General features: G+C 44.1%; 1 protein-coding gene across 4 annotated transcripts in view; it reads right to left on the bottom strand.

The window, feature by feature from the left end:
• Window positions 1–327: 327 nt before the first annotated feature.
• The window catches only part of LOC143981700 (beta-1,4-galactosyltransferase 3-like), a 129541-nt gene continuing 113727 nt past the window's right edge, over window positions 328–16141 (bottom strand). For all 4 annotated transcript variants that reach the window (XM_077479719.1, XM_077479716.1, XM_077479718.1 and 1 more), the window contains exons 5-7: window positions 8918–9040; window positions 6853–6957; window positions 328–1824 (exon numbers count right to left, since the gene is read on the bottom strand). In XM_077479719.1, the coding sequence (XP_077335845.1) occupies window positions 1656–1824; window positions 6853–6957; window positions 8918–9040 (397 nt within the window). In that variant the 3' untranslated portion in view covers window positions 328–1655. The remainder of the gene's footprint in view (window positions 1825–6852; window positions 6958–8917; window positions 9041–16141) is intronic.

The following is a 16141-nucleotide window of genomic DNA, read 5'->3' as shown; positions in this document are numbered from 1 at the left end:
ACCCACCCCCTTTCTCCTCCAATGACTGCTTAACTCCTGGATGTGGGTACTGTTCGAGCTGAGAGTGATCATGCGTGATCCACTGTATAGAGGAGCGCGCCACTGACAGGATGGGTGAGAGCACAGAGTCAGGTGCGTGTAATGTACACAGTGCAGGGGTCAAGTGTAATTCATGAAAAAAGTTTAGGGTTTGGGTGCATGTAACATACACAGTGCATGGCTCAGAACCTTTGATTAGAGAAAGTACTGTCCAGTGTAACCCCACCACAAGTGGTGTATTTTCTGTTCTCCAAAACATGCCTTACCATAAAGCCTTGGCACAGCAGACGGAGTACCAGCAGCTTTATTTTTGTTCTACGACTGTTGTAGGACACAATATCACAAGTGACTGTAGATGAGAAACAAGTTGCTTTAACATTAACCCTTTCCCTGATGACTGATCCCAAGAATGTGTGAACTGCAAGGTGCATAGCGAGCAGCAGAGCCACAAAGTAAATCTCTCCAACCATACATTTTACCACAGCTTATCCTGGTCACTGAGCCATGCACCCTACAGGAGAGGGGTTGGGACATCAGGAGGACCGCTAGGGCTCAGGTCCGGTACAGGAGGACCGCTAGGGCTCAGGTCCGGTACAGGAGGACCGCTAGGGCTCAGGTCCGGTACAGGAGGACCGCTAGGGCTCAGGTCCGGTACAGGAGGACCGCTAGGGCTCAGGTCCGGTACAGGAGGACCGCTAGGGCTCAGGTCCGGTACAGGAGGACCGCTAGGGCTCAGGTCCGGTACAGGAGGACCGCTAGGGCTCAGGTCCGGTACAGGAGGACCGCTAGGGCTCAGGTCCAGTACAGGAGGACCGCTAGGGCTCAGATCCGGTACAGGACGACCGGCTGTGCCCCCTGCTTTACATCAATGTCTGTAAAACCACATAGATTGCAAAGCCCTGGCTATATGTGGGGTCTTGACTTGTGCCCAAGTTGAGATTAAGGCACATCCCTTCCTGATGCTAAGCACAGTCCCTCATCAGTCAAATGTTGGATAATGGGTGGGGCTTAGCACCATAAGGAGTTGGACTTGGGGAGACATCGGGGCCCCATACACAGCCTTGGCCTTAAATCAAAGAAGCTCCAAAGGGTTCTATTTGAAGACCAGCACTGGGACACTTGGGCACCACTTCAGCACTGATGTTCTCTTAGAGGTCAGGTTCACGTTAACCGCGATGGACATTTGTCAAGAAGAGATGCCCTTTAAGCAAGCCTGTTGCAGTTTGCAAGATCATTTTTGTTAAACCAAACCTACTCATAAAAAGTAGGTGAGGATGTGAAGTCAGTGGGTCCCAAACACGACAACTGTGGTCGACCACTCTTGGGAGAAGCAGTCACAGGGAAATCTTCCTCCCATGATAGGTGGCCACAGCAGCATCTGTCAACTCTGCATGCAAGTCCTCATTGTGCGCCTGCAAGGTAGAGGCTCCAATAGTGCTCACAATAAGTTCATAAAAGTACCTTTCGGACACCCTGAGGAGTTTGCCCCCTGGCAGTACTGGTAGTAGAAAAAAAGCACAACTCGACAAATTCCTCTTTAAAAATCAGTCCAGTTTTACATTGAAGACATCCCAATAGTAAGTCATGGAAATTGCAAGTAAGTTTTTCTGTAGCCATCAAAAGAAACTCCACTTGCTGACTTCAGTCGGGGTGGGCGGAGCTTCACCAATGTCCACTGTAATGTTGGTATAAAGTGCGGTTTGTTCCCTGGAAAGTAGAGTAAAGGCCAAGGAGTTCATTCCATCATCTCTCCAGGTTTTCCTGGTGTTTCTAAGAAGACTGAACCTGAGAGAAAGCAGAAGACACAAGAGTAAGTACAGCAGGTGCAGAGGGGTCATCTGTCTTTTGGGCCCTACTTAATGGGTGCAAAGAGGAAAAGCCTAACTGCGCGTAACTTTAATTAATGAGCTGGCTTATAATTATATTACATTTTGTACAGAATGAAGCTGGTTGCTGGCGTACAGGGAGGGGGTGGCTCTCACCTATTGCCGCGCCCTGGGCGGCTGTCCCTCCTGCCCACCCCTTTGTCCTAGCCTTGGCTGTGGCACTTTAACACAGGTCGGTTACCTTGGTAAACTGGGATGCCATTCAAAATGAAAGGCAACTTAAAGTGGTTGTAAACCGTTACAAACCACTTGGACCTACAGGTAAGCCTAGATTAAGGCTTACCTGTAGGTCCAAGAAATATCTCCTAAACCTATACGGTTTAGGGGATATTTGCCTGAAGACAGGCACCGCTGTCTACGGGGCATGCACCATAGACAGCTGCGCGCAGGCGCACTGGGCAAGCCGCAGATTGCGGCGATATGCCGCCAGTGTCGGCTCCTGTGCGCATGCGCGGGAGTGACATCATCGCTGCTCCAGCGAATCACAGCGTCGGAGCAGCGAGACCCACCAAGAAGATGGACGCTCGGAACTACAGGGGACAGCGGTGACTTCGCTGTCTCCTGTGTCAGGTAAGTGACACATAATGGACTACTATGCGATGCATAGTAATCCATTATGCTTTACCTTTGCAGGGAATCAAAGAGGAAGTAAACCCATGTAATGTGCACTGCTGTGCATTACCACAGCGCAATAGAGTAAATTGGCCCTACATTTTTTTTTTTTGTTTTTTTTTTTTACTGTAAAAGGCATGGTGAGTTAATCAATCCATGTGCTAAAAAGAAGCATGCTGATAGGAGAAGAGAGCATGGCAGCAGAGAGATAAAGAGATGAGCTGTACTGCTCCTTTCATTATTCAGTCACAGGCTCGGGGGAGGTCCAGGACGACCTGGTCTCAGAGGAAGTGGGTTTAAGATTCTGCCCATAAGACTGAGGACATCTAGTGGCAGAAAAAAAAAAAAAGAAGTACTGCGGGAGGAAATCTCTAGCCTGATTATGAATATTGCAGCAAAAGCCGATTCTGTTGCTTTGCCCTTTAATAGGCTATTCATTTTGACTGGGTTTACTCCTTAAAACAGAACTCCGGCCATATCTAAAACATTCCTATAGTCCAGTTGCAGAACAGGGGAAGTGGGGAGAGATTTTTATTTTATTTTTTTATAGATAAATGTGAACTGTATCCTTATATAGTCTTTCCACAATCCCGTATCCAGCAGAGCGGTGGGTTCTGTACTATACTACTGGATCCACAGCATAATGCTGCCAAATCTAACATCTTCCAGGAATTGGGGGCTGCTGGCAGTGGAGCTTTTTATTTATATATATATACACATACATATACACACACATACAGCTTACAGGAAGTTCTTTTTATAGTAGGCAGTATATACAGAAAAAATTGAAAGGTACATTAGGAATTAGTAATGTCAGCTTGCGGGCAGTGAAGCATGGCTGTAATGTGGGGAAATCATAAGACTGGCTGAACAGAATGACGAGGAGAAACAGTTCATGTGTCATGCATTTCAATTGTGCATCTAGAGCGCAGTGATGGACTTTTAGGTTGGACCACCATCTTACTGCTGTGTTTGATTAGACTCATTTATCCTCAAGCCCCTCATAAAAATCCATGTTGCACACCCTCATCTGGCATTGATGATAGTGGGACCAAATGCCTGGTACCCTGGCCTTGGTGTCTTCACCAAACAGTGCCTCCCTGCCCTCCAAACCCTTCCAGCAGACCGATGGCTAATAAAAAAAAAAAAAAAAAAGCGTTGAGGTAAAAATCAAAAGGAATAATGGTTTATTACAACCCAGGCACATACTTTATACCCCCAGGAGGACATTTCCCTCTTGGGGAAATTAGCATAGATAAGACGTACAGCCAGTAAAAACATGACAATGCGACATCTGGGACTTCCCATTCCGATCCCTGGTCTCCATTAGCAATCGAGCCTACTTCATCCCCGCTAGACTACACAGAATAGACTCCAATTCGTCACCGGGGTGCTGGAGATGTGGGGGGACTCCGGGAGACTCTCTCCACGTACTCTGGACCTGCCCAGCTATTACCGGGTTTTGGGAGGAAGTAATGTCATGCCTACATCTAGTCAGCGCCATCCCCTTGCAGCTCTCTATATCTGTGGGCCTCCTGGGTCTGGTTGAACAGCTGATTCCCACTGTCGCGGGACGCACACCGGTGAGCCTGTTGTTGCTCTATGCCAGAAAGAGCATTACACTCCATTGGAAAAAGGCGGCTCCACCTGCGCTTACCTTCTGGAAGCACCTGGTAAAGGAGAACCTACCCTTGTATAAAGAGACCTATTCCAGCAGAGGTTGTCCCCAGAAATACCAAAAAATATGGTCGGAATGGTTGGAGGAACCATCCACGGCATAGAGGGGTGTACAAATCACCTGAATAAATGATACCCTTTCCCCCTAACCTGATCTCCTATTGTACTTTACCCCCCTCATATAGACCTGTAGCTGTGAGCGAGGTATGATCTGTGCCCCTTTGCACCCCACACATATATGGGAGCCTTTGAGTAGCATCCTTACCATCTTCATCGGTGGGTACCACAACCCACTTAGCATGGTGGGGACCGAAGCTGCGATGTAACACCACATTACACTGCTGTACATATGCTGGTTCATATGAAGGTCACTACTATGCTCTTTATTGTACTCTATGTTGTTTGTACGTGTCTAACACCAATAAACAGATTTATGAAAAAAATAAAAATACATGACAACCTTTAAACATTAAATTAACAGCTAGGCACCAAGACAAGTTTCATCAGTCTGGCTAGTAGTCACAGGAATTCTCCACCTCGCCTCTCTTGTCTGTGTCCAGATTCTTGATTAGCCAGGACATGCCCACCAGGATGCCCAGAAACAGTTCCACAACCCAGGCCTCCTCCATGGGCCATAATCAGTTGGTAGGCAGCTAGCCTATAGTCTCCTCCAAAAGCCCCTGTCCTGGTTGGGTCTGTCGCATTTTCTCCCCCCCTCAAAATAACCAGGTCCCAAAGCTCTAACTGATCTAGACATGTGTTAATCCGGTAGAGTGAACCCATATAGTAGGCCGATCTCCATTCTTGGCCATAGGGAATAGTTGTGGTAGTTGCGGGGCAGAGGTCAAGGACCCTCTGTCTGGCTGCCAGCGCTTCAACTGGGAGGTCTTTATCATTTAGCGGATTGGTCTGCACACTTAGCCATCCACATGATGTAAAAACGTGATTCATCAGACCAGCCCACCTTCTCCTCCATTGCTCTGGGGTCCGGTTCAGATACTCCCCTGTCCATTGTAGGCATTTTTTTTGGCTGTGTACATGGGTCAGCATTGACAACCTGATGGGTTTGCAGGTATGCAGACCCATACACCACAAACTATGACACACTGTGTGTTCTGACACCTTTCTATGGGAACCGGCATGAACTTTTTCATAAATTTGAGCTTCTATTGGATCAAACTACACAGGCCAGCCTTCACTCCCCACATGCATCCATGAGCCTTGGCCGCCCATGACCCTGTCACCGGTTGGACGGTTTTCCTTCCTTGGACCACTTTTGGTTGGTCCTGACCACTGCAGACCAGGAACATCCCCACAAGAGCTACCATTTTGGAGTTGCTCTGACCCAGTCTTCAAGTCATTACAATTTGGTCCTGGTCAAATTCACTCAAATCCTTGCGCTTGCCCAATTTTTGCTGCTTTCAACATATTAACTTCAGGAACAACAGCTTGCTGCCTAATATATCGCGCTCACTTTTAGATACCATTGTAACAAGATAATCAATGTTCGCTTTACCTGTCACTGGTCAGAACATTGTATTTGATTGGTGTATATCCCTAAAAGATAGTTAATCTTCCCCTTTCTGAGGTCAGGTCCACTCTAAGTCACAGACCCATAACAAGAATACAAAAAAGGACTTCTTTCATCTGCATACTTGTTCCAGGTAGTGACTCAAACGAATGTGAAAATATTACTCATGAGCTGCCAATACAAACTAAGCCTAACCACCCTATGCCCACCAAGAAGGCTTTAGCTGCTGCTGACACCTCACAGAAATGATATAGTGTTATAGTGCCGTACTGCTAAAAAAACTACAAAAGTGATCTAAAAATAATTACCAACAACTATAAAACGTAAAAGTCCCAGATGAAGTCACGCGATTCGTGATGCAACACATTGGGCGGAGCTAGGTGATGTCATCACGTACTGAAACAAGTAAACTCAAAAAATATTACCAATTGAAATGACATAAAAAACAGCGATACATAAAAGTCCAAACATGACACAGAAATCACTATTATACTCTGGCAATTGAACTGTGATACCACACCTCCAGTGCTTTAACAATGAAAACAAATAAGTGATGAAATACACTCCCAACATAAAAATGTGATGAAGTCCTGGTTATACTCTTGTACATAGACTGTGATACCACAACTCCGGTGCTACACATGCGAAGGAACGTGCTACACTAATAAGAATTGTGCCCTCACAATGAGAATATGACCCACAAAACCTAGGTCATAACGTGCATAAAAACCACCTCTTCAGGAGTACCCAATGAGTAAAAGGTAACTCTCCCAGGTTCATTCGCTGTCAGGCACCAATTTGTGTTCCCCTTTAAGGGGTTGGGATACTGCTCGTCAACTGAACTAGGCTCAAGGAGACAGAGGGCACCATCATAGTGTAGTATTCACATAGAAAACCCATTTATTGAAGTTAATGCTTTCACATGTAATCAATAGCAATAACACGTTCACATAAAAGCATCAGGATACTGAAAGAATCTATCGGCACTCCACTTCAGGTACGTGATGTCAGCCAGCTCCGCCCATTGCGTTGCGTCACACATCACGTGACTTAATCAGGGTTTTAGGTTTTGTTTTACGAATAGGGGTCTGTAAATCTGACATTTACCTGTGTGTGTTTTCTTCATTTCCACTATCCCGGTCATGTGAGATCATTTTATAACGGCCAAGGCTTAGTGGCGTCCTTGTGATGCTCAGCCCGGATAAACGGATCCTCAAATAGAAACACATTTTGTAGTCAGATAAGAACAGGTCACTATATTGATCTCACATTAAATACTTTTTTTACATTTTGTATAGAATAAGGAATATTTAAACACTGTCAGGTTTTTTTTCTATCTGTATCCTACTGATTTATTTTACCTTCACTTCCTGTCCTGTAAATGAGGGATCTCTAAACTAAGGCCCACTGCAAGATTTTATCTGGTCTGTCAACTCTTCCTACTACCTTTTTAGCAACATCGGTCTTCAGAGCCACATGTGGGTCCCATCAGGATTTGGATTGCTGCTTTTTGTCAAATTGGATTTAAAAAAATTCTCCCCTATACTAGAGCACTCCTACACCAGAGCAAGAGGTAAAGGCGATTCTTCTAATGGGGCCATTTTTTCCAGGGATAACCATTTCCTCCCACTTCTTGTGTCTCCAACATAGAAAAATTAACTAATCTAACAGATAGCAACATTTCATCTAGCAGAGGTACTAACAAAGTTTTGGCTTTACATACTTAGGTTTTATGAAGCATTTTCCAACCGAAGTAGACAGCACCAGCGAATCAACCTTTAGCAGATAGTACCGTCAGATTGTTAAGTGGTCAGCTTCAATCCAGGCTATAGACTAGACCAGCTATTCTTAACCAGGGTTCCATGGATCTGGTTCCTTGAGCTTTGGACGTTTGATCTCATTTACTAGTAGCTGCATAGCTCCGAGGCCAATGACACTGAACAAGACACGGGCATGACATCAATAATCTTTTTAGCTATAAGGGTGGCATTTTGACCACCACTGTAAGGGGAGCATTCTTCACACTGGCCACAAATGTAAGGGGCATTTTTCTCATTGACACCTTATAAAAGATTCCCAGAGACCTGAAAATACAGTCAAGCATTTATTTAGGGCAGGGTTCAAACTTTCTAAATAAATGGCCAGTTTATGGTGCTTCAGAATTTAGGGGGGCAAACTGTGAACATAGAACAGCGTGAGTAAACAATGCCCCAGGCTTGGTGGTCACTGGGGGTAAAAACAAGTTGCATAGGAGGTTATAGTGTGCCATCATTGTTATCACTGGGAGAAATAGCGCCCCATCATTGGTGTCAGTGGGAGGAAAGTGTCCCATTGGTATCAGATGGCGGAACAGTGCCCCATAATTGGCGTCAGCGGGAGGAACAGTGCCCCATCATTGGTGTCAGTGGAAAGAAAGTGTCCCATTGGTTTGAGATGGTGGCATAGTGCCCCCATCATTGGCATCAGGTGGAGGAACTGTGCCCCCATCATTGGCATCAGGTGGAGGAACTGTGCCCCCATCATTAGCATCAGGTGGAGGAACTGTGCCCCCATCATTGGCATCAGGTGGAGGAACTGTGCCCCCATCATTGGCATCAGGTGGAGGAACTGTGCCCCCATCATTGGCATCAGGTGGAGGAACTGTGCCCCCATCATTGGCATCAGGTGGAGGAACTGTGCCCCCATCATTGGCATCAGGTGGAGGAACTGTGCCCCCATCATTGGCATCAGGTGGAGGAACTGTGCCCCCATCATTGGCATCAGATGGAGGAACAGTGCCCCCATCATTGCTATCAGATGGAGGAACTGTGCCGCATTGGTGGTACCAGTGGGAGGAACAGTGCCCATCTTAGGAGTCAGTGGGTGGAATAGGTTTTCATAACTTTATATGAGTGGGAGGAATTATGCTCCATTGTTGGTGTCCGTGGAAAGAATGGTGCCCCATCATTGGTGTCAGTGGAAGGAAACGAGCTCCAAGGGCCGGATAGAGGCAGACAAAGGGCCTCATCGGACTCATGGGCTACAGTTTGGAAACCACTGCTTTGGGGTAAAAAGAGTGAGAAAGGTTGGAGTAGACGTTAGTAGAAAGTTTATAGAAATAGGGCAGAAAATATGAGAATTTGTGGAATAGACAAACGCCCCAACACAGCAGTATATTGTTCTCCAATCTCACCTCCCAGCAATGTCATCATCTTCTCCTCCCCAGCCCCAATACGTGTTGGGGAAACCATTGATTTTCATAAAATGATCCGGAGTCAGAGCAGACACTCCTCCAAAGTACGTCCAATAGGGCAGGCTAAGGGGGGAAAAAAAAAGTGACGTTATACACCAGCCATAAAAATTCACACGCCTGGACAGCCTTGTGTCTTCCATGGGACAGCAGACCGTAGTAGTAGATGTGTAGTTCCATCAGAAGAGGCTGTTTATTTGAAAATTTTATTTAGTTAACATTTAGTGTTTCCGACATGGCAGCAGAGTGTAGCACTGTATTAGCCATTGAACAAAGTACAGTGCCTTGTGAAAGTATTCGGCCCCCTTGAACTTTTCAACCTTTTGCCACATTTCAGAAACATAAAGATATAAAATTTTATTTTTTGTGAAGAATCACCAACAAGTGGGACACAATTGTGAAGTGGAACGAAATCTATTGGATTTTTGAAACTTTTTCAACTAATAAAAAAATGAAAAGTGGGGCGTGCAAAATTATTCGGCCCCCTTGCGTTAATACTTTGTAGAGCCACCTTTTGCTGCGATTACAGCTGCAAGTCGCTTGGGGTATGTCTCTATCAGTTTTGCACATCGAGAGACTGAAATTCTTGCCCATTCTTCCTTGCAAAACAGCTCGAGCTCAGTGAGGTTGGATGGAGAGCGTTTGTGAACAGCAGTTTTCAGCTCTTTCCACAAATTCTCGATTGGATTCAGGTCTGGACTTTGACTTGGCCATTCTAACACCTGGATACGTTTATTTGTGAACCATTCCTTTGTAGATTTTGCTGTATGTTTGGGATTATTGTCTTGTTGGAAGATAAATCTCCGTCCCAGTTTCAGGTCTTTTGCAGACTCCAACAGGTTTTCATCCAGAATGGTCCTGTATTTGGCTGCACCCATCTTCCCCTCAATTTTAACCATCTTCCCTGTCCCTGCTGAAGAAAAGCAGGCCCAAACCATGATGCCGCCACCACCATGTTTGACAGTGGGGATGGTGTGTTGAGGGTGATGAGCTGTGTTGCTTTTACGCCAAACATATTGTTTTGCATTGTGGGCAAAAAGTTGGATTTTGGTTTCATCTGACCAGAGCACCTTCTTCCACATGTTTGGTGTGTCTCCCAGGTGGCTTGTGGCAAACTTTAGACGAGACTTTTTATGGATATCTTTGAGAAATGTCTTTCTTCTTGCCACTCTTCCATAAAGGCCAGATTTGTGCAGTGTACGACTGATTGTTGTCCTATGGACAGACTCTCCCACCTCAGCTGTAGTTCTCTGCAGTTCATCCAGAGTAATCATGGGCCTCTTGGCTGCATCTCTGATCAGTCTTCTCCTTGTCGGAGCTGAAAGTTTAGAGGGACGGCCAGGTCTTGGTAGATTTGCAGTGGTCTGATACTCCTTCCATTTCAAAATGATCGCTTGCACAGTGCTCCTTGGGATGTTTAAAGCTTGGGAAATCTTTTTGTATCCAAATCCGGCTTTAAACTTCTCCACAACAGTATTACGGACCTGCCTGGTGTGTTCCTTGGTCTTCATGATGCTCTCTGCACTTTCAACAGAACCCTGAGACTATCACAGAGCAAGTGCATTTATACAGAGACTTGATTACACACAGGTGGATTCTATTTATCACCATCAGTCATTTAGGACAACATTGGATCATTCAGAGATCCTCGCTGAACTTCTGGAGTGAGTTTGCTGCACTGAAAGTAAAGGGGCCGAATAATTTTGCACGCACCACTTTTCAGTTTTTTATTTGCTAAAAAAGTTTAAATTATCCAATAGATTGCGTTCCACTTCACAATTGTGTCCCACTTGTTGGTGATTCTTCACAAAAAATTACAATTTTATATCTTTATGTTTGAAGCCTGAAATGTGGCAAAAGGTTGAAAAGTTCAAGGGGGCCGAATACTTTCGCAAGGCACTGTAGATGTTTATATTTAGAGTAAAAGACAAACACACACAAGAGGGTGCAAAGGCCTAGTGCCATACCTGAAGTAAGATTTTTATTTATTAAAAAGCAGCGCCAATACATACTCACAGATTGCCATAGACAAACACGTGATAACTGATCCCACGTGACGGAGAGGTCACTATTCAGTGCTGTGAAAAAGTATTTGCCCCCTTCCCGATTTTTATTTTTTTGCTTATTTATAGTTACAAAGTTACATAGTAGGTGAGGTTGAAAAAAGACAAGTCCATCAAGTCCAACCTATGTGTGTGATTATATGTCAGTATTACATTGTATATCCCTGTATGTTGCGGCCGTTAGGGTGCTTATCTAATAGTTTCTTGAAACTATTGATGCCCCCCGCTGAGACCACCAACTGTGGAAGGGAATTCCACATCCTTGCCGCTCTTACAATAAAGAACCCTCTACGTAGTTTAAAGGTTAAACATCTTTTCTTCTAATTTTAATGAGTGGCCACGAATCTTGTTAAACTCCCTTCCGCAAAAAAGTTTTCTCCCTATTGTGGGGTCAGCAGTACAGCATTTGTGAATTGAAATCATATCCCCTCTCGAGCGTCTCTTCTCCAGAGAGAATAAGTTCAGTGCTCGCAACCTTTCCTCATAACCAATATCTTCCAGACCCTTTATCAGCTTTGTTGTCCTTTGTACTTGCTCCATTTCCAGTACATCCTTCCTGAGGACTGGTGCCCAGAACTGGACAGTATAGTCCAGATGCGGCTGGACCAGAGTCTTGTAGAGCGGGAGAATTATCGTTTTATCTCTGGAGTTGATCCCCTTTTTAATGCCAATATTCTGTTTGCTTTGTTAGTAGCAGCTTGGCATTCCATTCCATTGCTGAGCTTATTATCTACTAGGACCCCAAGGTCCTTTTCCATCCTAGATTCCCCCAGAAGTTCTCCCCCCAGTGTATAGATTGCATTCATATTTTTGCCACCCAAATGCATTATTTTACATTTTCTACATTGAACCTCATTTGTAGTTGTCTACCCCATTCATTTGTTCAGATCTTTTTGCAATGTTTCCACATCCTGCGGGGAAGTTATTGCCCTTTGAGTTTGTCACACTTAAATGATTCAGATCAAACTAATTTTATTGTACAAAGATAACCCGAGTAAATACAAAATGCAGTTTTTAAATGATGGATTTTATTAAAAGGAAAAAAGCTGTCCAAACCTGCCTGGCCATGTGTGAAAAAGTAATTGTCCCCCTCCTTGCTAAATCACGAATGAACTGCGATTATCCAAATTTTGTGAAAAGCGGAGTAAAATTTCACTTGCCCGATTACTGCCAGACCTGTTGAATCGAGAAATCACTTAAATAGAAGCTGACAAAGCGAAGCACGCTAAAAGAAAAAAACTGCATCATGCCGCGATCTAAAGAAATTCTAGAACAGATGAGAAACCGTCACTGACATGTTTCAGTCTGGTAAGGGTCATTTCTAAAGCTTTGGGACTCCAGAGAATTACGGTGAGAGCCATTATCCACAAATGGAGAAAACGTGGAACTTGAACCATCCCAGGAGTGGCCGGCCGCCCAAAATGACTCCAAGAGCACAACCACCACTCATCCAGGAGGTCATAACAGAACCCAGAACCACCAAAGAACTGCAGGCCTCACTTGCCTTATTTAAAGATCACTGTTCGTGATTCAACAATAAGAAAGACTGGGCAAAAACAGCATCCATTGATGAGTTACAAAAGCCACTGCTGACCAAAAGGAGCACAAAGGCTCGCCTCACATTTACCAAACAGCTTGATTATCCCCAAGACTTTTGGGCAAATATTCTGTGGACTGAAACAAAAGTTGAACCTTTTGGAAGGTGTGCATCCCGTTACATCCGGCGTAAAACTAAAACACAATATTTCATAAAAAGAACTTCATACCAACAGTCACACATGGTGGTGGTGGTGGCAGTGCGATGGTGGGGCTGCTTTGCAGCTTCAGGACCTGGGTGACTTGCCGTAAATTAATGGAACCATGAACTTTGCGCTCTACCAGAAAATCCTCAAAGAGAATATCCGACCATCAGTTCCTGACCTCAAGCACACTTGGGTTGTGCAGCAGGGAAATGATCCGAAACACACCAGGAAGTGGAAGAGGACTCCGGTGACAACTTGCGAAGCTCTGGTGACCTCCATGCCCAAGAGGGTTAGGGCAGTGCTGGGAAATAATGGCGGCCACACAAAATAAACACTTTGGGCCCAATTTGGACATTTTCACTTAGGGGTGTACTCACTTTTGTTGCCAGCGGTTTAGACATTAATGGCTGCATGTTGAGGTATTTTGAGGGGACAGCAAATTTACACTGTTATACAAGCTGTACACTCACTACTTTACATTGTAGACAAGTGTCATTTCTTCAGTGTTGTCACATGAAAAGATAGAATAAAATATTTACAAAAATGTGAGGGGTGTACTCACTTTTGCGAGATACTGTACATACTGTATATATAAACACACAATGCCTTGCAAAAGTATTCACCCCCCCCCCCCCCCTTGGCATATTTTGTGTTTTGTTGCCTCACAACCTGGAATTAACATGGATTATTTGAGGATTTGCATCATTTCATTTACAGAACACGCCACAATTTGATGTTTTTTTTTTGTGAACCAAATAGGACAAAATAACAGAAAAAGTCAATGTGCATAACTATTCACCCCCCCCCCCCCCCCCTAAAGCCAATACTTCGTAGAGTCACCTTTTGCGGCTATCACAGCTCCAAGTCACTTTGGATAAGTCTCTATGAGCTTTCCACATCTTACCACTGGGATTTTTGCCCATTCTTCCTTGCAAAACTGCTCCAGCTTCTTCAAGTTGGATGGTTTGCACTTGTGAACAGCAATCTAAGTCTGACCACAGATTTTCTATTGGATTGAGGTCTATGCTTTGACTAGGTCATTCCAACACATTTACATGTTTCCCCTTAAACCACTCAAGTGTTGCTTTAGCAGTGTGTTTGGGGTCATTGTCCTGCTGGAAGGTGAACCTCCATCCTAGCCTCAAATCACACACAGAGTGGAACAGGTTTTGCTCAAGAATATCCCTGTATTTAGCACCATCCATCTTTCCCTCAACTCTGACCAGTTTCCCAGTCCTGACTGCTGAAAAACATCCCCACAGAACGATGCTGCCACCACCATGTTTCACAGTGGGAATGGTGTTCTTTGGGTGATGTGATGTGTTGGGTTTGCGCCAGACATAGCGTTTTCTTTGATGGCCAAAAAGTTCAATGTCAGTCTCATCAGACCAGAGCACCTTCCTCCATACATTTTGGGAGTCTCCCACATGCCTTTTCACAAACTCAAAACGTGCCATTTTGTTTTTTGCTGAAAGTAATGTTTTTCTTCTGGCCACTCTGCCATAAAGCCCAACTCTATGGAGCGTCCGGCTTATTGCCATCCTATGTACAACACCAGTCTCTGCAGCTCCTCCAGGGTTACCTTAGGTCTCTGTGCTGCCTCTCTGAATAATGCCCTCCTTGCCCGGTCCGTGAGTTTTGGTGTGCGGTCGTCTCTTGGCAGGTTTGCTGTTGTGCCATGTTCTTTCCATTTGGTTATGATAGATTTGATGGAGCTCCTAGGGATCATCAAAGATTTGGATTTTTTTTTTGATAACCTAACCCTGACTTGTACTTCTAAACAACACTGTCCCTTACTTGTTTGGAGAGATCCTTGGTCTTCATGGCAGTGTTTGGTTAGTGGTGCCTCTTGCTTAGGTGTTGCCGCCTCTGGGGCCTTTCAGAAAGGTGTGTCTATGTAATGACAGATCATGTGACACTTAGATTGCACACAGTTGGACATCATTTCACTAATTATGTGACTTCTGAAGGTAATTGGTTGCACCAAAGCTTTTTATGGGCTTCATAACAAAGGGGTGAATACATACGCACATGCCAATTATCTGTTTTTTTTTATTTCTGAAAAATAGTTTTATGTATTTATTTTTCTAATTTTACTTAACCAACTTAGACTACCGTGTTCTGATCCATCACATATAACTCAGATTAAAAAAAAAACATTGAACTAAAGACTGTAATGTAACAAAATAAGTAAAAATCCAAGGGGGGTGAATACTTTTGCAAGGCACTGTAAGAACCTGTATAATTTAAGAATAACATTTAAAAGAGTATTTGATCTTAGAATGGATCATAAGTCACCGATGTGATTAGAACATATAGGCACAGATAAAATGGGTCACAAGTAAACCATAAATGTACACACATACAACCCGGCAGAATTGTCAATTATGCACTATGCATGAACTGACAATTGATATGGTCCTCACATGGACCCAGGGGGCATACACATGGCACTACCCCTCCAGGAATTTGTTACATTGATACTTTGGAGAATCCCATCCATCTGTAGTCATCTCTTTGTTCTGATAAGAGTCAGTTGCATTACATCTTCATAATAAAAACCCAGAGAAAGGAGAAAACTCAGGTATGGCGCCGAGCTGATTTGTGACATGTGACTCGCCAAATCCTCGCCCCATGCGATAACCAAACCGTACATTCAGGTTCAACCGTACACAAGGAGTCATTGTTCCTCCCGAGAATACAGAATAGAAAAGTCCGGCTCCATAAAGATCGGAGAACAGAACGACCATTGTGTGCCTGGGGGGGGATATACTTCATAAAATGAAACCTTCCTCTCCGCCCCAAATCTCAGACGCAATTCTAGATTGGGCTGGACACGATTACTCTGACTAAGCGTTTTAAAATTAATGGTTCAAATTTCTACTGGTTAATGGGATCAAATTGAATGTTGAACCACCTCAACACCGGGCACTTTCACCCCCTTCCTGCTCAGGACTCTCTTCAGCTTTCAGCGCGGTCACACTTTGAATGACAATTGCGCAGTCATGCAACGCTGCACCCAAAATGACATTTCTCTTTTTTTTTTTCACACATATAGAGCTCTCTTTTGGTGGCATTTATTCACCATTGGGGTTTTTTTTTTTTTTGCTAAACAAAAAAAAAAAAAAAAAAAAAAAAACAAAAAAAAAAAGGCCAAATGAGTTCTTTGTTTAGGTTATTTATTTTTTTTTTTTTCAATAAATGTTTATTAAAATTTTCCAGATATACATTAAATCACAGTTATCAGGTATACAGTGAAACAGAAGCTGTTGATACAATCAAAAAGTCGTACCTTTGTTTAGGTTATAACATTTTTTTTGCAAAAACTAAATTTTTTTTTTACATACTGTCACCAGTAGGGG

Source organism: Lithobates pipiens, unplaced genomic scaffold (genome assembly GCF_037356315.1).
Source record: "Lithobates pipiens isolate NorthernLeopardFrog02 unplaced genomic scaffold, aLitPip1_a1.2 Scaffold_16, whole genome shotgun sequence".
NCBI classification, from domain to species: Eukaryota; Metazoa; Chordata; class Amphibia; order Anura; family Ranidae; genus Lithobates; species Lithobates pipiens.
Note: the sequence above shows the minus strand (reverse complement) of the source record. Positions and strands in the feature narration are given on the sequence as shown.